The sequence below is a fragment of the Camellia sinensis genome, chromosome 3 (assembly GCF_055761805.1).
Source record: "Camellia sinensis isolate YWXY chromosome 3, ASM5576180v1, whole genome shotgun sequence".
NCBI lineage: Eukaryota > Viridiplantae > Streptophyta > Magnoliopsida > Ericales > Theaceae > Camellia > Camellia sinensis.
Window position 1 is genome coordinate 98,644,257 of NC_138963.1, and position 22,355 is coordinate 98,666,611.

The 22,355-nt window shown below is 37.4% G+C and overlaps 1 protein-coding gene and 1 long non-coding RNA gene across 3 annotated transcripts in view; one reads left to right on the forward strand and one right to left on the reverse strand.

Annotated features, from left to right (window-relative positions):
- LOC114301507 (Phosphatidylinositol 3- and 4-kinase family protein) overlaps positions 1-22,355 on the reverse strand; it is a 48,674-nt gene that overhangs the window by 12,193 nt on the left and 14,126 nt on the right. For both annotated transcript variants that reach the window (XM_028246459.2, XM_028246457.2), the window contains exons 10-17: positions 22,093-22,251; positions 21,706-21,888; positions 20,354-20,884; positions 19,891-20,250; positions 17,132-17,346; positions 15,827-16,010; positions 15,516-15,652; positions 15,249-15,402 (exon numbers count right to left, since the gene is read on the reverse strand). In XM_028246459.2, coding sequence (XP_028102260.2) covers positions 15,249-15,402; positions 15,516-15,652; positions 15,827-16,010; positions 17,132-17,346; positions 19,891-20,250; positions 20,354-20,884; positions 21,706-21,888; positions 22,093-22,251 — 1,923 coding nt within the window. The remainder of the gene's footprint in view (positions 1-15,248; positions 15,403-15,515; positions 15,653-15,826; positions 16,011-17,131; positions 17,347-19,890; positions 20,251-20,353; positions 20,885-21,705; positions 21,889-22,092; positions 22,252-22,355) is intronic.
- On the forward strand, positions 10,635-10,849 carry LOC145822694 (uncharacterized). The gene is made up of 2 exons (XR_014364348.1): positions 10,635-10,725; positions 10,768-10,849. It is a non-coding gene; the product is annotated as an uncharacterized LOC145822694 (long non-coding RNA).

Genomic DNA, 22,355 nt, shown 5'->3' on the forward strand with positions numbered 1-22,355 from the left:
TCCAGAATCACACCAAAAAGAGTTCAGAGCTTTAGCCCTAAATCTCAAAATCATAACAGAAAAGAAAGAAGAAAACGAAAAAGAAGCTGATTACCTGGTTCGTCGGACACACCAAAAGAAGAAGAAGAAGAAGAAGAAGAAGAAGAAGAAGAAGAAGCTTCGTGACCGCGGTCAGGTAGGTCTCTCTCTCGCCCCTCGCTTGTCTTTTTTCTTTTTTTTTTAATTTCTTATGATTCATACACCTTGCTCTCTCTCTTTCTAATTTATATTTATGTATTTTATATTTTTCTATTTAATTTTTTTTCTTTATAAGGTTATATCTTTTTTCTGTATGTATGATTATTCTAATATATTTTTTTTACCTTATAAATATAAATGTAGTGGTTTATATATATATATATTGAATTAAGGTTAGTTTTTATTAATTTTGATTGTTTTGTAACATAATATTAATCTATGCAACAAATATATAAATATAAATTTGCTGTGTCCCCCACTGTATCTGTGTCCGTGTCCCTATTTTTTTAAATCACCATGTCCCGTGTCCATATGTGTGTCCGGCCTGCATAGGTGATGGTAATGGCGACATTGCGTTGGTGGTTAACGAAAGCAATTTTATATTTGAAGAGTAAATTATGCTTACTATTTTATTATTTTGATAAATTTCTTTTTAAATATTTTTGTTGGTACAAGTAACAGTGACAATGAGTGTAGTGGTTTGTGATGTGATAGTGGAATTTTATTGTCAAAATAAAGGTTTAACACAGTAAAAGTTTAACGTACTCGAGCCATAAGTCCAAATTTAAAACTTTTAGGCCAATAGCGCAAAACTCATTTCTTTTGGGGCCAAAAGAACAATAATAATTTGAAAGATCATATTACCCCTACCTATCTGTCCATCTATTCATTGTCCGCCTATCTATTCAAATGTCATCTATCAGTCCTACCTATTTGTCCATGTGTCACCTATTTGTCCATCTAATCTACCTATTTGTCCATATCCTATGAAGCATGGGTACTTCGACAAACATTTCACACCCGTACCGGGTACTTACCGATGGATGATATTTCGTATGGCACATACCCAGACGTACCTAGTATATACCCAAGTCATACTATACCTTAGTTGAAATAATATTTTCTTCTACTACATAGATAAAATTCCTTTCACTAGATTTCTTTTTTATTTTTAATTTTATGCTTAGTATGATTTTAAAATTAAGCTATGGTTTGTAAGTTGCTGGAAATTTGTGTTAATGCATATAATAAGATAGTGGCATGTATAGAATATGATAGTGGTGTTGGTGGTAGATAGTGGCATGTATATAATATGATAGTGGTAGATAGTGGTAATATATAATATGTAAGTGGCATATAATGGGTTATAATGATGTTTGTAATATCTCCTATATAAGGAGTGTCATTTGGTCTTGTAAAATAAGAAGTTTTGAATATAACATAAATATATTCCTTCTTCCTCATATTTTCGGAGTTCTTCTTCCTCATATTTTCTAAGTTGGTATCAGAGCAACAAAAAACACAGCAGCCCTAAAACCGTCATAGCCATGTCGGAAGTCACGTCCGAAACCACTTCAACCCCTGCCGCTGCCATTCCGGTGAAAACGTCCAACTCTCACTCTGTCCAAATCACCACCATCCGCCTAAATGGTGATAATTTTCTCCGCTGGTCACAATCTGTCCGGATGTATATCCGTGGGCAAGGAAAGATCGGTTACATCACTGGTGACAAGAAGGCTCCTGCTGTTAATGATCCGCTATTCGACAGTTGGGACGCTGAAAACTCCATGGTTATGACATGGTTGGTCAATTCCATGGAGGAAGATATAAGCTCTAATTACATGTGCTATCCTACTGCACAAGAATTGTGGGATAAAGTTAGTCAGATGTATTCTGACCTAGGAAATCAATCTCAAGTTTTCGAATTAACTTTGAAGTTGAGAGAGATTCGTCAAGGAGATGATTCCGTCACCAAATATTTCAATTCGTTGAAAAGGTTGTGGCAGGATCTTGGCATCTTCAACACATACGAATGGAAATCGGTTGACGACTGCAACCACCACAAGAAAACTGTGGAAGACAGCCGTATTTACAAGTTTCTTGCCGGCCTCAACATTGAGTTCGATGAAATGCGAGGAAGAATTATTGGCAGACCTCCTCTCCCATCCATTGGCGAAGTATTTGCCGAAGTCAGAAGGGAAGAGAGCCGAAGGAGCGTCATGCTTAAGAAAAAAGGTACTGGTGAATCAATTGAAATTTCTGCTTTAATTAGCGATGCTGCGGCCAACAAGGCTGCAAATTACCAGCGCAGGTTTGATGATAAGCCACGGGTCTGGTGTGATTTTTGCAACAAGCCTCGCCATACACGCGAAACGTGTTGGAAGATCCATGGCAAACCTGTCAACTGGAAAAGCAGCAAACAAGGAGAGAAGAATCGTGGCTTTCCTACCGCTAATGAAGCCGATTCAGGTCCCTTCAACAAAGAGCAGATTGATCAACTCTTAAAGCTGATAAAATCCAACTCCTCATCCGGTACTCCTAGTGTTTTGTTGGCACAAACAGGTAGAAATCCTAAAGCCTTCTCTTGCCTAAACTTCTCTCCGTGGATCATAGATTCCGGTGCCTCCGATCACATGACTAGTTTTTCCCATTTATTTAGTACCTATTTCCCTTGTTCTGGTCATGACAAAATCAAAATAGCCGATGGTAGTTTTTCACCTATTGCAGGAAAAGGATTTATTAAACTAACTGAGAAAATTAATCTCAATGCTGTTCTTCACGTCCCCAACTTAGCCTGTAACCTTTTGTCTGTCAGTAAACTATCTAAGGATTCTAATTGTCGTGTTACATTTTTTGAATCCCATTGTGAATTTCAGGACCAGAACTCAGGGATGATGATTGGGCGTGCTAGGATGCTTGAAGGTCTTTACTACTTTGATGAAGTACCTGTTAGTAATAAAAAAGCTCAGAGCTTTAATAGTACTAGTTCAATCTCTGTTCGAAAAAAAATAATGCTATGGCACTATAGGCTAGGACATCCTAGTTTTCTTTATCTGAAACATTTATTTCCAGAATTATTTAAAGGGATTGATTGTTCTTCTTTTCATTGTGAAAGTTGCATTTTTGCAAAATTTCATCGCTCTACTTATTTGCCAAAACCTTACCAGGCTTCCAAACCTTTTTATTTGATTCATAGTGATGTTTGGGGCCCTTCTAAAATCACTACTCTTTCTGGTAAAAGATGGTTTGTTACATTTATTGACGACCATACCCGCTTATGTTGGATTTATTTGATGAATAAAAAATCTGACGTGAAAAATTTATTCACAAATTTTTACAATATGATTGAAAACCAATTTCAAACCAAAATTGGTATTTTACATTCTGATAATGGAACAGAATATTTCAATGAGCAGTTGGGTGAGTTTTTGGAAAAAAAGGGAATTTTTCATCAATCTACATGTCGAGATACCCCTCAACAAAATGGCATTGCAGAACGAAAAAATAAACATCTACTTGAAGTAGCACGTGCTATAATGTTTTACATGCATGTTCCAAAATATTTATGGGGTGAAGCAATTTTAACAGCCTCTTATTTGATAAACAGGATGCCTACAAAGGTGTTAACATACAAAACACCTTTCGATTGTCTCAAAACTTTTTTTCCTGACACAAGGTTGTTTTCTGATTTACCCGCCAAGGTTTTTGGATGTACCGCCTATGTTCATGTTCCCAGTCAATTTCGTTCAAAACTTGACCCCCGTGCTATAAAATGTGTTTTTTTGGGTTATTCCTCAAACAAAAAGGGGTATAAGTGTTTCGATCCTCAAACCAAGAAATTTCATGCGAGTATGGATGTGTCATTTGTGGAAACAAAATCCTATTTCCCCAACACTTCTCTTCAGGGGGAGACAAGTAGAGTAGAAGACCGTTTTTGGGATATTTCTATCCCGCTCCCCAATGTCATTTATCCTACACAAAAACCGCATCCGTCTGATAATGATCACTTAGGAGAACCAAGTTCTATGGTGCCTAGTCAAGAAGATTCTTGTTTAGGGGGAGAAGTACTACAAAATGATCTAAATCCTGAGCTTCAGGTTTATACTAGGAAGCGATTTCATCTGAGGAATAATGACCCGAATGTCCATCCTAATGACCCGAATGTCCACCCGAGTTCTGGCATCGAAATTTTAGGTAATCCTATTCCTTCTATTTCCGACCTTGATGTTCCTATAGCAATTAGGAAAGGTGTCCGAAATTGCATTAAACATCCTATTGCAAATTACCTCTCCTATCAAAGGCTGTCTAAAAACCATAGAGCTTTCACATCTAGGATTTCACACTTGTTTGTTCCAAGGAATATACAGGAAGCATTGGATGATCCGAATTGGAAATTAGCAGTCATGGAGGAGATGAATGCTTTAAGGAGAAGTGGTACTTGGGAGATAGTTGATCTACCCAAAGACAAGAAAACAGTTGGGTGTAAATGGGTGTTTACGATAAAATGTAACGCAGATGGAAGCGTTGAGAGATACAAGGCGAGACTGGTGGCTAAAGGCTTCACTCAAACTTATGGGATCGACTATCAGGAGACGTTTGCTCCTGTTGCTAAAATAAATTCCATCAGAGTACTGTTATCTCTTGCAGTAAATTCAGACTGGCCTCCACATCAACTTGACATCAAAAATGCATTTCTCAATGGTGATCTTGAAGAGGAGGTGTTCATGAGCCTACCGCCGAGATTTGAGCAGAGACTTGGAAGCGACAGAGTATGCAGATTGAACAAGTCATTATACGGACTCAAACAATCACCAAGAGCGTGGTTTGAACGCTTTGGGAAGGCAGTTATCAGTTGTGGCTTCTCGCAGAGTCAAGCAGATCACACAATATTTTATAAACATTCAAAAAACAGTAAAATTGTAATTTTGATTGTTTATGTTGATGACATCATTTTAACTGGTAATGATGAAGCAGAGTTAGCAGCCCTCAAAGAGAAACTCGCAAAAGAATTTCACATTAAGGATCTGGGAGCCCTCAAGTATTTCCTCGGAATGGAATTTGCAAGATCCAAGGAAGGTATATTCGTTAATCAGAGAAAATATGTTCTTGATCTCCTTGGAGAAACAGGTATGCTTGGTTGTAAGATGGTGGAGACTCCGATCGAGCCTAACTTGAAGTTACAAGCTGCTAAGGCTGAAGAAGTCAAAGAGAGGGAACAATATCAGCGACTTGTCGGGAAATTGATTTACTTGTCTCATACGCGGCCTGATATTGCCTTTGCAGTCAGCATGGTAAGTCAGTTCATGCACTCACCAGGGGTAGAGCACTTTGAGGCCGTTTATAAGATCTTAAGATATTTGAAAGGAACTCCAGGGAGAGGCTTACTGTTCAAGAAACATGGACATCTTCAAGTTGAAGTATACACAGATGCAGACTGGGCAGGAAGTGTTACAGACAGGAGATCAACATCCGGATACTGCTCCTTTGTAGGTGGGAACCTAGTTACATGGCGGAGTAAAAAACAGAATGTGGTAGCTAGAAGTAGTGCAGAAGCAGAGTTCAGAGCTGTTGCCCATGGAATCTGTGAAGTAATGTGGATTAAAAGAATTCTTGAAGAATTAAAGCTTTCTCACCCGACACCTATGAAGGTCTATTGTGACAACAAAGCAGCTATATCTATAGCTCATAATCCAGTTCTACATGATCGCACAAAACATATAGAAGTGAATAAACATTTCATCAAGGAGAAAATCAATGCTGGCATAATCTGTATGACCTACCTTCCAACAGGTGAACAATTAGCTGATGTGCTAACGAAGAGACTACACAAGAAGCAATTTGATAAGCTGACTAGCAAGCTGGCTATGGAAGATATCTTCAAACCAGCTTGAGGGGGAGTGCTGGAAATTTGTGTTAATGCATATAATAAGATAGTGGCATGTATATAATATGATAGTGGTGTTGGTGGTAGATAGTGGCATGTATAGAATATGATAGTGGTGTTGGTGGTAGATAGTGGCATGTATAGAATATGATAGTGGTGTTGGTGGTAGATAGTGGCATGTATATAATATGATAGTGGTAGATAGTGGTAATATATAATATGTAAGTGGCATATAATGGGTTATAATGATGTTTGTAATATCTCCTATATAAGGAGTGTCATTTGGTCTTGTAAAATAAGAAGTTTTGAATATAACATAAATATATTCCTTCTTCCTCATATTTTCGGAGTTCTTCTTCCTCATATTTTCTAAGTTAAGTTATTTAATATAATGACATTTTATTTTGGTTTATATCTTTACTTTTGCCATTAAATATTAATTGTAAGTAAATTAAACCATTTAATCAATTTTTACATTACTCTAAATTTAAAATAAATATTTTTTTACAAATGTAACAAGTCGTACCCGTACCCATACCTTACTTTTTTAGATTTTACCGTATCAATATACTCATATCGTACCAGTACTCGTACTCATACCCTTGCTTCATAGTCCACATCACTAGCACCACCACTACCACCTCCGGCAAACTTTCCGACATCGGTGACTTTTCTGGCAACTAGCCGGGCAATGGTCCGACGGTGGATTAAAATTGAAAAAAAAATTCCTTCTTACCAAACAATTTCATTAAAAATGTCTTTATCACCAAAACAAGATTAAACCTTGGACCAAATAACATATGGCCTCATATGTATGGATTTTTCACCTATTAACCCAAAATTTTACTCTATTAACATTACAATTTCATTTTTTTGATAAATTAATTTTTTTTTAATTTTTGCAAGTACATGATAGATAGTAAGGTGTGATGGTGGTGGTGGTGGAATTTCACTATTTAAATATCAAACTCAGAACAATAAAATTTTACAATTCAAGCCAGTGCTAGCATAGTAAAATTTCACCGTGCTTTTTTTCCCTCCATAATTTACTAGCCATCATGGATCATGTTTAATGGATTTCAATGAGACAATTTCAAAAATATTAATTTTTTTAAGAAATTGACATCTCTGTCCAAAGTTATACAATTTTGACATTGTAAAAGCAAAATAGAAGTATCTTGCTAAATGCAATGTGTTACGGGCAAAGAGTCCTTGTTGCGGCAAAAATTTTAAGCATGTCCTTGCAATGATATCAAACACTAGCGGAGCTTTCACCAAATGTCCCAAATAAAAAATATAAAATAAAAAGGGAAGAAATAAATAAAGAAGAAAAGCTAAGAAGTGGAAGCACAAGAAACACTGAAGTTAATGTGATGAAATGCTTATGGAGTGTTTTTGCTGGATGCATAATGAACAAATTAGAAGGAATATTAAGCTTCAGCATTACATTTCAAACAATCAAGAATCGAGCAACATTATATGTATATATATACATATGTATGTATGTATCACATATTCATTAAACAAGTACAACAGAAGGGAGAATGTCAAGAATCAAGATGGAAAAGGAGCAGGACAAGGACTGAATTATAATGAATTCAGTGGTAGAAAGTTGGCTATAGCAGTATTTTAAGATATGGTGCAAAAAGGTTGGTAGATAAGATTTACTAGTGCAGCAATAACAAATGAGGGAAGTGAACACAACTCAGATATAATGGTCATTGATTAAACAAATACACTTTCTAAAGAGCAAATTTCAAAAGAAACCTCATGTGGCAGCCCTCAATCTTTTAAAATCCAGTAAGTTTAAGACTTCAAAGCAATAAAGACAACAGTAACTGAAAAAATGTCAGGCCAAAGGAAACCAATAATTGAAAAAGAAAATTATTTTTCTTTCATCTAACAAGTAGGATAAAGCTTGCTTCAAGTGCTAAACCACTCACTGCATTCAACTCATAAAAAATAAATCTGAGGAAGAATAACCCCATCAAATCAAACCAAACCAAACCAAACCAAACCTTACCTTAAGTCCAATCAAATGGGGTCAGCTATATGAATTCTTCTTCTCCACGTGGCCCTATCAAAGGCCATTTCGCTAGTCAAATTAAGTAGATCCAAATCTCTTTTTACAACGATAGCCAACGTTAATCTAGGCCTATCCCGTCCCCTAACACTTTCATCTACCGTTATAGCATCGCATCTCTTCACTACTACCTCTGTTAGTCTCCGTTGAATATGACCAAACCATCTCAATCAATTCGCTCTCAACTTATCTTCTATCGGTACTACTCCTACCCATTCCCGAATACACTCATTCCTAATTCGGTCTTGTCTAGTCTTGCCACACATCCACCTTAGCATTCTCATCTCAGCCACACTCATCTTATCTACATATTGTTTCTCGGTTGCCCAACATCCCATCTCATACAACATCGTTGGTCTAATAGTCGTTCTATAGAGCTTACCTTTTAGTCTAGTGTGTATTTGTTTATCACACAGTACCCCCGACGCACTTCTCCACTTACACCATCCCGCCTTAATCCTATGGGCCACATCCGCATCAATCTCCCCCGCTGTTGTGATAATTGACCCTAAATAACGAAAATATTCACTCTTAGACAGTTCTCTGTTCTCAATCTTCACTTCTTCTCTGTTTTCATTGTTACTGATACTAAATTTACACTCCATGTGCTCTGTCTTAGTTTTGCTTATCCGAAATCCCTTAGATTCAAGAGTTTTTCTCCAAATCTCCAACTTTGTGTTAACTCCTTCTCTAGTCTCATCAACTAGCACGATATCGTCTGCAAAAAATATACACTATGGCACGTCATCCTAAATATTTCTCGTCAACTCATCCATAACTAAAACAAAAAGATAAGAACTTAAGGTAGATCCTTGGTGTAACCCTACAGTGATAGGAAATTCATTTGTCTCTCCAGCAGGCAATCTAATAGTGGTCACCACCTCTTCATACATGTCCCTAATCACATCAATGTAACCTTTTGTTACCCCTTTCTTCTCTAACACCCACCATATTATATCCCGGAGCACTCTATCATATGCTTTCTCAAGGTCGATAATTACCATATGAATGTTTCTTTTCTTTTCTCTATAATTTTCTATTACTCTCCTCAAAAGATAGATCGCTTCCATTGTTAACTTGCCAGGCACAAACCCAAATTGATTCTCTGACACCTCTGTTATATCTCACAATCGGCGTTCCATCATCCTCTCCCACACTTTCATTATATGACACATTAGCTTGATTCCTCTATAGTTGTTGCAATTCTGGACATTTCCTTTATTCTTATAGATTGGCACTAAAATACTCTTCTTCCACTCATCTGGCATGTTCCTAGTCAACTAAATTTTGCTAAACAACCTAGTCAACCAAGCAACCCCTTTTTTACCCAAACACTTCCAAGCTTCAATAGGAATATCATCAGGTCCCAAAGCCTTATTTTATTTCATCTTCTTAAGTGCAATCTTCACTTCAAAGTTCATAATCCTGCGATAGAACCTATAGTCTTAGTTTATTGAATTACTGGCTATTTCTTCCCCTATTGTCGTACCTCCATGTTCCTCATTTAATAATTTCTCAAAATAGTTCTTCCATCTTTCCTTAATCTCTTCATCCTCTACCGATACCTTAGAATCCGCACTCTTGACGCACTTAACTTGATTAAAATTATCTTGTTTTCCTCTTTCGTATCTTAGTAAGTTTGTATACCATCTTCTCTCTCTCCTTACTATCTAGTCTAGTGTATAGGTCATCATAAGCTTTTAACTTAGCCTCTCTCACTACTTTCTTGACCTCCTTATTAACTAATCTATAGCTCTTAAGGTTTTCCTCAGCTCTATCATTCTGCCACTTTTTAAAGCGCTCTTTTTTTGCTTTAACTACCGCTTGAACCTCTTTCCTCCACCACCAAGTTTCCCTAGAACTAGGTCATGTTCCTTTCGACTCTCCAAGCACTTCCCTTGAGATTCTCCTCATACAATTAACCATCGAGTTCCACATAGTGTTAGTATCATCTTCCAAGTCTCAAATACCTTCCTTATCCATTTTATTCTTAAATATTTCTAGTTTATCCCCTTTTAGGTCTCATCATCTCGTCCTACGACACCCACCATCCTTCCTAACTTGGTATTGCCCTCTAAAACATAAATCTAGTACCAAAATGTCCCATGCCAATATTTCCCCCATAAAATCACTCGAACAAGTCAGATGTGTACAGAGCTATCCCAGTATGTAGGGGAACTAGATAATCCTTGTGTTCACAAATGCTCCATTTTAAGAATTCCCACATAAGTTCGGGTTTGAGGGAAATCATTTGTGTACTTTTTCCGTAGGTAAAATTTTGTTAGAAAAGAAACGTCAAAAGGGGGGCACTAACAGCAGGTGCATTACTTTGTTATCAACTCTCATACCCATATTTGTTAAAGGAGCGTTGAGGCCCCAAGAAAGCCCCAAGCGCATCAAGGCTCAAAACGAGTGTCTCATTCTATACCAAGCCAGACCCCACACAAAGCCCTCAAACCTAAGATTTTCAGTAGCCTCCAAGGTCAAGAAAGGTGCACATTTTTTAATAATGGATGCCTCTCTATACTTTTCAATAGTCCTACCTGATATGTGTAGAAATTTAATGTATAAAGAGAAAAAGAGAATTGTATTATTGATTGATGTTTGTAATTGTTGAATTATTGAATGCTACAATGATTCCTATATATAGAAGAGTAGGTGGTAGTAGGTGGTAGATGGAGTAGGTAAAGTGGAGGTGGTAGGTGGAGTAGGTGAAGTGGAGGTGGTAGTGGTGTAGTGGGTTTAGTGGAGTAGGTGAGGTGGTAGTGGTGTAGTGGGTTAGGTTTAGTGGAGTAGGTGAGGTGGTAGTGGTGTAGTGGGTTAGGTTTAGTGGGTGAAGTAGGTGATAGGTTTTAACAGCCCCCCGCAAACTCAAGGGGGATAGGAACTAACCAACTTGAGTTTGGAGAGAGTAACAAAACAAGAAAATACATAAAAAATAAAAGAGGATAGGAGACACTGTATGGTCGTGTCAGACCGTTGTAGAAGACCGATGTAGAAGACACTGGCTCGTGTCGGACCGATGTAGAAGACAGTTTATGGGGTCATGTCGGACCGTTGTAGAAGACAGTTTACGGAGTCTTGCTGGACCCTTGTAGAAACTAACCGGAATCAATGTCGGGACAGTTTACAGAGTCTTGTCGGACCCATAAAGGAGCTAACCGGAATCAATGTAGGGACAGTTTACAGAGTCTTGTCGGACCCATGAAGGAGCTAACCGGAATCAATGTCGGGACAGTTTACAGAGTCTTGTCGGACCCATGAAGGAGCTAACCGGAATCAATGTCGGGACAGTTTACAGAGTCTTGTCGGACCCTTAAAAAGTCGCACCCTCAAAAGGTGTGCCCAATTTTTCAAAAAGGCGTGCCATCAAAAGGCGTGCCCAATCCATAAAAAAACGTGCCATCAAAATGCGTGCCCAATCCATAAAAAGGCGTGCCATCAAAAGTTGCGCCCTCAAAAGGCGCGCCCACTTCATCAAAAGTCGTGCCCGACAGAAAGCGTCGAGCCATCAAAAGGTGAGCCGGAGACGCGGCGAGGCACGTGAGCGACAGAGCGGCGTGTCGGCCGCGTCGTCAGTGTCAATATAAACCAATGCGGAGGCGGAGGAAACCAAACCAGACTGAAACCTCTGAACTTGTCATTCTGAAACAATCTGTAAATACTCTGTATCCAACCCTTCTCGGAAACACTCAGCAACCCAAAAAACATGGCCTCTTCTTTCCGTTCAGCTACCCAGAACATGGCCTCATCTTCCCGTGGTCTGCTCACTCTCTTTCCCGACCTCAACGAGTCAACAGGAGAGATAACAGGTGCGGTGGCCCGTGAACCTCAACCAAACACCTCTGGTTTTGCTCCGTTGAACTTTCCGATGCGGTCGGTGGAGCAAAAAATGGCAGTGCAAACGGATATTGAGGCCAATCAGTATACATTGAAGTCATGTGTGGAAACCATGACTGCGGTCACAAACTTGTCGCACCGGCTGCAGAGTAGGACAAATGAGGTGCAGCAGTTAAACGCCCAACTGGCTCTGCTCCAGCGCATGTATAAGGATGCGCGAGCAGAGATAAGTGTGCTAAAGGCGGAAAATAAGGAGCTGAAGCGGAAGGCCACCGTGATGTTCCGATTTGGAGGTCCGCCATATGCTGCAGTGGAGGAGTATGGGGGAGTGAACGTGCTGGGCGGCGTGGAAAACACGGAGGCAGCACCGGCAAGGGCCGCTCAGGACGGAGACAAGAAGAAGAGACCGGCGGCAGAGTAGAGAAGAAAAATCCCACCTGTGGATGTGGTTGTTTGGGTTTGTTGTTTTTTTTTTTTTTTTTTTTTTTGTGTAAAATTGTGATCAGGGCGAAATCCCGATAGAAATAAAATGAGTGTATTGTGCAAATCCGAATGGCTTGAAGGTACAAGACTGAGCAGAAAAATTAGATGGAATGAATTTTTTTTTTTTTTTTATTTTTAATAATAAAAAATTGAGGTTCAAGGAAAAGTTGGGCTGTGGAAAGAAGAAAAAGAAAAAGTAGCACCCACGTGAGTTCCATCCAATTTTTTATATATATAAGATAAAAAAAAGGTTTGGACGGTGGAAAAATATTTTAAAATAGAAAAAATTCTATAATATAGTTATCTCTTTGAAACTATATGCTGGTGTTGATCAAAAAAGTGGGCCAAATTACCAATACCGCCAATCTTGTAGACATCCTGAAGTGGGAGACGAAGAGGCTTGTCTGATGGCCTCTTGGGCTCTGTAATCATGTCGAGGGCATCAAGAAGGGTTGGGCCCTTGTACCATGTTACCGGTGTAGAAGACACTGTATGAGTGTGTATATAGACTGCCCAAAAGATATACATGGATATAGATATCGAGCCCTCAAAAGTCGTGCCCTATTTTGTGGCTTGGAATAGCAGGGGATTGAAACCCGACGCAAGGAAGGCCGGTGTCGCGACGGAGCTTTGGCAAAGGGACATCGACGTGCAAGCGGTGGTGGTCTCCGGCGACTGAACAGTAGTGCACTCAGAAAGGAAATTTCAAGGTATGTGTAGAAAAATTTTAGCAGATTAGGTTGAGGTCCGGCGGACGGCCAAGGCGAGGTTGCCGCCCGCCGGTGAAGCGAAAAATACTAAGTGCTTAACCTTGCTCTGATACCATGTAGAAATTTAATGTATAAAGAGAAAAAGAGAATTGTATTATTGATTGATGTTTGTAATTGTTGAATTATTGAATGCTACAATGATTCCTATATATAGAAGAGTAGGTGGTAGTAGGTGGTAGATGGAGTAGGTAAAGTGGAGGTGGTAGGTGGAGTAGGTGAAGTGGAGGTGGTAGTGGTGTAGTGGGTTTAGTGGAGTAGGTGAGGTGGTAGTGGTGTAGTGGGTTAGGTTTAGTGGAGTAGGTGAGGTGGTAGTGGTGTAGTGGGTTAGGTTTAGTGGGTGAAGTAGGTGATAGGTTTTAACAATATGCATTGTATAGTATTCATGCGGTCTTAGAGTTGGATAATATTGTCTAAACATTTTTAATATTTTGTTTTCTAGATTCATGTTCTCATGCTTGACGACTTGAAATAGACGTCACTAATTCATAACTATTAGTATTTGGAATTTTATAATTTATACTGAAACTTTACCACTAATTTTTTCATTATTTCAAATATCTAATGGATTTTTTATTTAGTGGATACATATACCAATTGAAAATATTTACATATATCGATTTATAAAAAATAAAAATAAAAATAAAATCACCTTCTTTTACTTGTATTGCATATTTCAAATCGCTTACGGTTGTAGTTGTAAGTATATTTAATATACATTCCTAACACACTTGCATCTTACTTTACCCAAGGCCATGCTTTATGTTGTGCCTTGAGCCTTCTAACAACTATGCTCATAACCTCATACCATTGATAAAATGATTTCTTGGTTGATGTCCATAATTCCTATCTTTCATTAAAAAAATTTAAAAAATTTGTCTCAATTAAAAAGAACATTTATAAAAATAAAAAAACAAAAAAAAATATTGAAGTATTACATCAAAGCACATGCATGTGAAGGAAAAAGAAATGGTAGCACCAGGTATACAAATCACAATAGGATTTCACCACACCTTGAGTCCTTACTTATTTGCACTAATCGTGGATGAATTAACGAAACACATTCCAGATGATGCTCCATGCATATGATGTTTGCATACGATATTATTTAGTGGATGAAACTAGAAAAAGAAACTAGCACTAACTAGAAATTTGGATAGAAGCATCAAAAGAGTCTGAAATTAGTAACCAAAATCAATATATACAATGTAAATTTAGTAACAATAGAAGTAGAAATAGTGAACAAGTAAAGATTGAAAACCAAAGAGTGAACAATTTTGTTATATAAGACCATGTTTGTTTGGGCGGATTGGATTGTGTATCTAATCCCATATTTGGCCTGGCCTAAGATTATGTGTAGGTATTGACCAAATTCTACCAATTTTGTGATTTACTAAACTAGTCCAAAGCTCTCCTTAATCCCCGATTTTGTATCCCACCCACCCTTATGGGATTCAATAGTCCCCTAGTCCCCTATATAAGGGATACCATGTCCGGCTTCGGACCCAATTTTCTTAGCTAAGCGTGGAATTATGTATTTCATTAGATTATTAATCTAATCCCAAAACCATGTTCCCCGAACAAACATGGCCTGAGTTCTATTACTAGTAAGGATTACGAGGTTGGAGATGATGTGAACCATAGAATCAAAGTATGTCAGCTCAAGTGGAGAGGTCCTTCTGGCATAATATGAGACTGGCAAATACCAACAAGATTGAAAGAAAAAATTTATAGAAAAGCTACAAGGCTGGTGATATTTTACAAATATTGTTGGGTAACTAAAATACAACAGATTAATAAAATGAGTATAGTGAAAGAAAAAGGCACAAAATTGTGTACACTTACTTATTCTTTGGATAGGAAAAGGGTCCGAACCCAAAGTTACCACTAGGCTCATACACAAAAAATAAAAAATAAAAATAAAAATGATTAGTTATGCAAAAGGAAAGAGTCAAACCAGCTCCACAATCTAACTCAATTTTATCCACCATTAGATATATTCCCACATGTTTTTTAGAAGAGCTCAGTACTCACATTTCTCTCTGACTTTCAAAGATTTCCTACCATCAAAATTACCTTTAAATTATTTCTCACTCGTTCGCTCCTCATAACAATAGTTTTGAAAATCCAGTTGCATTTCCAACTTCCACTAATTAAGACAAGAATAACATACCTGAACCAGCTGAGTCATTTCGGCCTTCAAGAAAGTATTTGTAGGGAACCTTGCGGCCAAGGATAAAGCTATCCGAGGATCAACTGAAAATGCAGTTCGGACATATTCAACCCATTTATCTGAGGTAATTTTAGGCCGAGAAGGCGCAGTTTCCCTGAAATAGATGTGAATGCAATAGCAAATAATGAATGCCAATCATCCTTAACAATAAGATTGATACACTCGATTATCAAATAGTAAATGAATGTAGCTTTTGATAACAGTTACTTTGGGTTAACAGGTTGTGCCCAAACTTCAAGCCTATCAACCTCAAGCTGGCAAAGCATCAGAAGTAATTGCTTCCGCTTTTCTCTTCCAACATCGTAGTTCTCCATATGACCCCAAACAGGGTGATATTGATCCTTCTGCAGATTAAAGAATTTCATGGATAAACTGCAGAAATAGCACCAAATCCTATGCCAAGAAGGAAAAAATATAGAAAATGTTCCCAGCTGGAGAAGCAATAAGACTACTGGTTGACACATCTCAGAAACTATATTGGCTGTAGGTTCCATGTGATATGACTATGATTTTCTTACCAAATCAATCAAAGAGCTTCCATTTTCGCATCCCTTCCCCTTTAAATCAACTTGAGGAGCATCCACACGGTCATTCAAAATATGATGAACAAATACAGACACAGATTGAGCCTCACTCTGGGCAAAATTTATGTTGTTAAGATCAAACCATTCAGGCTCATGAGCAAACCAGCCCAAAGAGGCCCTGTAACAATCAGAAGAGACTGGTCTCAATTTCCAGATGCAAAACTAAACTTCATAAAAATCAAGTTAAGAAAAAGCACAGAAGTGAACGTTAAGTACATGCAAAAACAAGAAATATGGTTGAAGACATCAACCAGAAAAGGTTGAGCTTCAAGCTTAATTTCAGAAGTTTGAAGTTCAATATTGCAATTTCAAAGACAAATAAATACACAAATATATATACACGAAACATGTTTTATTGAGTTCATTTTGTGACGTAATTAAATTATACAGTTAAGGCCATTCATGGTATACCAGCATTGCTACTCACATAGCCAATTGAATAAATTCATGTAGTCATTGATAGGCTCTAAGACTATATAGTTGTTTGAAGACACACTAAATGTCCCACAAGGAAAAAAGAGATTTGATGAACACCCTGATTAGCAATTAAGCACAGAGATATACGACTAAATGGGAATAGCTTACAGGCATAACTTATTGGTGCATTATATGTATGTATACATTTGTGGGTAACAAAGAAACTGCCAACTAGCATGACCTCATACACCACCAGTTGAAGCAATGTTAGAAGTTCCACAAGTTTTTTACATTGTGAATGTCATGAATCGAGGATGTAATTACCATTAAGTGTACATGCAAAAGAATACAAGAAGATGCAGAAACCAATTACACAAATGCACATAGGTTAAGTTTGAGCTAAAGTAAAATAAATAAATAATAAAAACATCCACATATTAAAATGTGAAGATATATCACTAATCCGGCCGGACCATCATAGAAGTTCCACAAGATGCACTACAAATGATGCATTAGCATAAATTTCAGTTTGTAATGCACTACAAATGATGCATTAGCATAAATTTCAGTTTGTAATGCACTACAAATGATGCACTAGCATAAATTTCAGTTTGTGCGCACATGGCCACAAGGGATAACTATAGGCTGGAAAAAGAGAAAATTGACAATATCCCACACAGGTAGAGCTACATGGCATGATGCAGGAAGCAAATGGTCAACTGACATAATAAACAACAAAATCAATTATGCTTGATGTAAGTCAATGTGGATAATGTACAATGAAGCTCAAAAAGTAACTGCAAGAAAAAGTAAGTTGTTCACCGATATATCCGGTCTTCCAGTAGCTGAAGCCCTGTTCTGAAATTTTGCAGATTGCCCTGGGACTGGCATGAGCAAAACTTGAGACCAAGCAGCATGAAGGTGAAAAAAGTTCCTGTAGCGGCCGGGTGGCGTGAAAAGTTCCAGGGGAGTTTTGTAGTCCCTTGTAACATCCGACCAAGAAGCAAGAGTTGCTCAACACTATCATGTCGAATTACCTATCCAACGGGAAGAATTATGGGTAGAAAACAAAAGCAAACAAAATAAAAGAGGAGAAAAAAAGGAGGAACCAACTAATGACCAATACGGATATCAGAAAAATGAACACTCACCAAGAATAAATAAATAGTCATTACAACTTTAATACCAATAGACATAAAAGGGAAAGCCCACTAGATTAATGAGATAAAAATAAATAAATAAATAAAAATCCTGAAACATGTCTCAAATAATTAAAACAAAAAAAAAAAACAAAAAAGAAAAGTACATCATTGCTGTTACTTCTGTTGAGATGGCAGAATGCTAAAAAGTTGAAAGTGGGAAATGTTAAAGCAGCACAAGTGCCACGTTAAAAATAAAATAATTACTTCTCTCTGTTTCAGGTTCATCAACTGGCTAATTAAACAATCAGATTGAAATAATTACTTCTAACCATTTTCGGGCAAGGGAAACGCCTGGTGCAAGTAGCTTTATTTTCCCATGATATATCAAGCAAAATGAAGGTTCCAATCTAGAAAGCTTCAACCACATTTACCAAGTTTGTGATTTGTTTTTTCAAACCTCTTTTGACATATAATCAACACATTGACTGAGAAACTAGAAGTTGAGTCCATAATAACTTAGTGATCAATCTCAATGCTAACACCAATAAAAATCCAGATCATTTAAATTGCAAATAGTTGAAGTAGCACAGATACTTTCATACACAAAATGCATCCATGTTGGATGTTTCTCAGACATCAACACTTACAAACACACCTAAACTCATCCAAAATGCCTCAGACAATGGAATATATTTGTTTAACATAGAAACTGTATATTTTTTATTAGGGGGAACCAAGCAAGATATTTCATAAAATTATTAGAAATTTGAGACATTTCAAAAGCTAGAAGAAGCCAAATATGATACATGTTTAAGTAAGGTGAGTGAATAAGGATATTATTTGTCATCATTAAGTGACCACACAGGAATGCAAGTATACCACAAACCTAAGACGTACAAACACTTCTAAGAAGTTGACATGTCCATCTCGAACACCGACACTCCTCAAACAATCTAGGACACGTATCCGATACTATTTTTCTGTGTCCAAAATTAAAAATTAAAATAATTCCAGACATGTCTCCGACACTTATTTTGCGACATGTGCATTACTTCTTGGCCATGCCTATCACTACAAAATAAACATGAGACCAACACTTCTTATACATTTTTTGATTGGCACTAAGGTGTCCGGATCAAAACCTGATTAATCCCCAGGGGTTTACAGGCCCTCAGCAAAGAGTTTTCCGCAAGTGCACCACGGTTAATTCAAGGGCTTTTCTCCAGTCCAATGGCCCCAAGGAATTGTTAGCACTAAGAGGTTTTGATCCCTAAACCTTAGACGGAGCACACCCCCAAGACCCAAGGCCTTGCCACCAGGCCAACCCCTTTGGGTTAACACTTTTTAAACATTTGCTAACCCATGATTTTCAAAGTTTGATAATTTGACATAACTATCTCATACTCTTAAAAAACCTATAATTATTAGGTATAATCCTATAGAAGCTTTACATAAAATTAAATGGAAAATGAAAAAAATTACGTAAATGTATTAGTAAATGGCTTAGGAGGATAAGAGAAATGTTACAATTATATATGCTTGCTACAATTTCAAAAAATTCATGCAAGAGAATTAGATACAAGATTTACTTAGTATAAAATAATTATTTAATTTTGCATGTATTATGCACATATTTAACTTTATAATAGAATATATTCCTAGATAATATCAAGATAGAATTATTTGTGATGTGTCCGTGTCCTACTTTTTTGGAATTTTCCATGTCGACGTGTTCGTGTACGTGTCGTGTCCGTGTGCCACTTACTCTTTGTGTCCATTTCCCACATCTGTGTCACTGGACCATAGCAATAACAGGCTAGCTTTACACAACTTCAAATACAAAAAATTATGAGAAAATAAAAAGGACCACTCTGCAAAAGTCTCCTGTTCACAATTTTAGTTGAGCACTCAATTAAAATAATAGTTTGCCACATAAGGGTGATTAAAGTTATATCAGGAGAATTGAATTAACATAGCTGAAATCAGATAATTTGAGCCAATGTAGCAGCTGCACATTTTAACACCCATTTGAGCTGGCACATGAGTATTTTATTGAGTTCACAAAATTATAAGAAGCAACTGAAATTTTATCTGATCTCATTAAGCATGAGCCGGGTCCATAGAATACTTAATGCACTTGCAAGATCCACCAATGTTTACGTCATGGATGAAATGCTAACTACAAAAATATAATATATGGCCTTCTAAAAACAGTCAATCAAGGCAGCATTGGCTAACGCAGCATATATCATTTCTGAAAGATTCAAATCAAAAGACTACCATAGAATGCAAAACTTCATAGCACAGAATATTATGAAGCATTATCCCAACTAAAATTCAACATATAGGCTACATATAACTATGGAATGCATACAAATAATAGCTGCTTTTGCAAGTCTGTGATTCAGATGAACATTAATCAATGTGACATTTTCTCACCTCAAAACGATCAATAAAAAATCCAAGCCATAGTCTATGAGCAAGTATTTGTTCAACGGGGTCCTTTTCTGGTGGCATTTCTGGCTCTCCAGGAGCAAGATGAGGCCTCAATTTTGCAGCAGGTCCAGAATACCTCACTTCTAATGCAAAGAGACCTCGTTTGGTATCAATTGTCCACAACCAAGCATCAACAAGCTCAGCAAGAACAAGAGATCCCAATTGTGGAGCAGCAGAAACTAACCATGTCCAAATGAATATACCAGTCTCCATCGCATCAGGTGTGGAAATGTAAGCCGGACACCAGCAAAGAAGACGTAAAAGTTGCGAGAAGCTCTCCATATTTGATTTTGAATCAGAAGCCTGTAAAGATCACCCACCATAGTAAATGAAAACAAAATAAGGAATTGCATTAAATTCTTCAGTACTAAGAAAATAGAGACACAAAGATAAGATGTATGATTACTAGGTTTGAAAGAAGCAAAGCAGCAGCCTGGGAACAAGTTTCGCGAAATGATGACTTATCCACTTCCCCACCTTTCTCTGCAATGTTAACAAACTGTTGAAGTAGACGCACAAACTTGGTCAGCATAATCTCATTAAAAGAATCATTTTGCTGTTGTGGTTGCTGAGTAAACACTCCGGACTTCAACTTTTGAAGGCTAAGACCAAGCCCAAAGCCTTGTGATGTGTCTCCTTGAATTCCACCAATGCTATCGTATAACCTTCTCATGCCTGCAATTTCTCCAGCATGGTTACACTTAGCTGTTGCACTAACTACACCTGTACTGAGCACCTCCAAATTAAAGGCCTCCATCAATTTAAAGTTTGCTCCTGATGCAGCAGCAGCAGCAGCCATTACTGCAGGAATATTTGCGGTTTTTGTGCCACTCCAACAATCATTTTTACCAGTACCAATCCGTATCTCAGATAAAAGAGAAACGACGTCAGTGGCAGGCTGTGCTTTTTGCCATGTGTTTGCTTTACAAAGCTTTTCCTGGTGTATACAATTCAGAACAAGAAAACAAGGTATATGGACACATGAAATAAAAATACATAAAACAAAAGTTAGGGGAAATGATGACAATAGAAATCAGAAGCATGAAAGCAGTAATGTAGTGCCTAAATAACATTGAAGGAATTGCTTATATAGGTCGCAATCAATCCTCGTCTCATCTACTGAAAAGGGACCGGGCGTAGCACATTCTGTTTTGGGGGGACACAGGCTATTACAATATTAAAACAACAACAATAACTATGCAGCATACACGAGTCTAGGTACCATATGACATTATTAAACATCAATAAGGCCACTATAAGGACATCAATAAGGCCACTGTAAGGGCACGCCAACATAAGCTGATTAGGAGTGAGCTAAGTGTGAGAATTGAACTTTATAATGCTTCATAGATTAAAAATCTACAAAATTGTTAGGACTTTGAATAGATTTCAAGAGACGGATCTCTTCATTTGTCCAAAAATGAAAATAACTTCCTGTGAGAAACTGACTAGACCCAAAATACTGTTGGGATTCTTTCAAACAGATTTAAGAGTCTGATCTGTTATTTGTCCAAAAATGAAGAAACATCCTGTCAAGAAACTGACTAGGAATCAAAATCCGCCAACATTTCCATTTTGCGGATGAATATAAGAAAACAAATACCATGTTCCTTGAGACAATGAAATAAAGGTGATCCAAGAAAATTAATCTGAAATAACCCACAATTAGGTCCATGCTACCAAAATCTTCATAGAATTGAGAAGAAAAAAGAGTGAAACAATTGAAAGATGGTTTTGAATTGCAAAATATCAACAAACCTGAAGTAGACCTTGGCTAGTGCATGGAGCATAAGAAAGTGAAATAATGATCCATTCTCGAACAATTCTTTGGTACAAAGAGCGAACAGTAGCTACCCATGCAGGATCCAGGACAACGGCTGAAGGTGGGTCATTATGCACTGAAAATAGTAGGGAATCCAGACAGGAAGAGTTCCACAGGGTCTGCAAAGTAAAATCTGGGTTTTTAGGTGCACACAGCATGTTAAACAAACAGAGAAAAAAGTTTAAACTCAATTATAGAAAATTATAAAAAAAAAAAAAAAAAAAAGGAGAAAAAATCAAAGAAATATATAAGAGAATGTAATTGCCACTAAATTTTACAACAGGTTTACTAGCCAAAAAAAAAGGTTAAGAGAAAAAGAATACCTGTGGAAACCTGTCTCTAAGTCGAGTCAACAAGTTGACAGATATATCCCTAATATGCTCCTCCCTCTGAGACATGCTTTTTATGAGAAAACAAGTATGTGCAGAAAGAGTAAAGTCTCTAATCTCAGCTCCATCGCCTGTCTCAGATGTCCGATCTTCCTGCATCCAGTCCTAAAGGTCAATAAGGTTCATACAAGAAAAGCCTTAAAAAAAAACATAAGCAAAGCAACATTGAACAGGACGAATGATGTAAATCACATGAC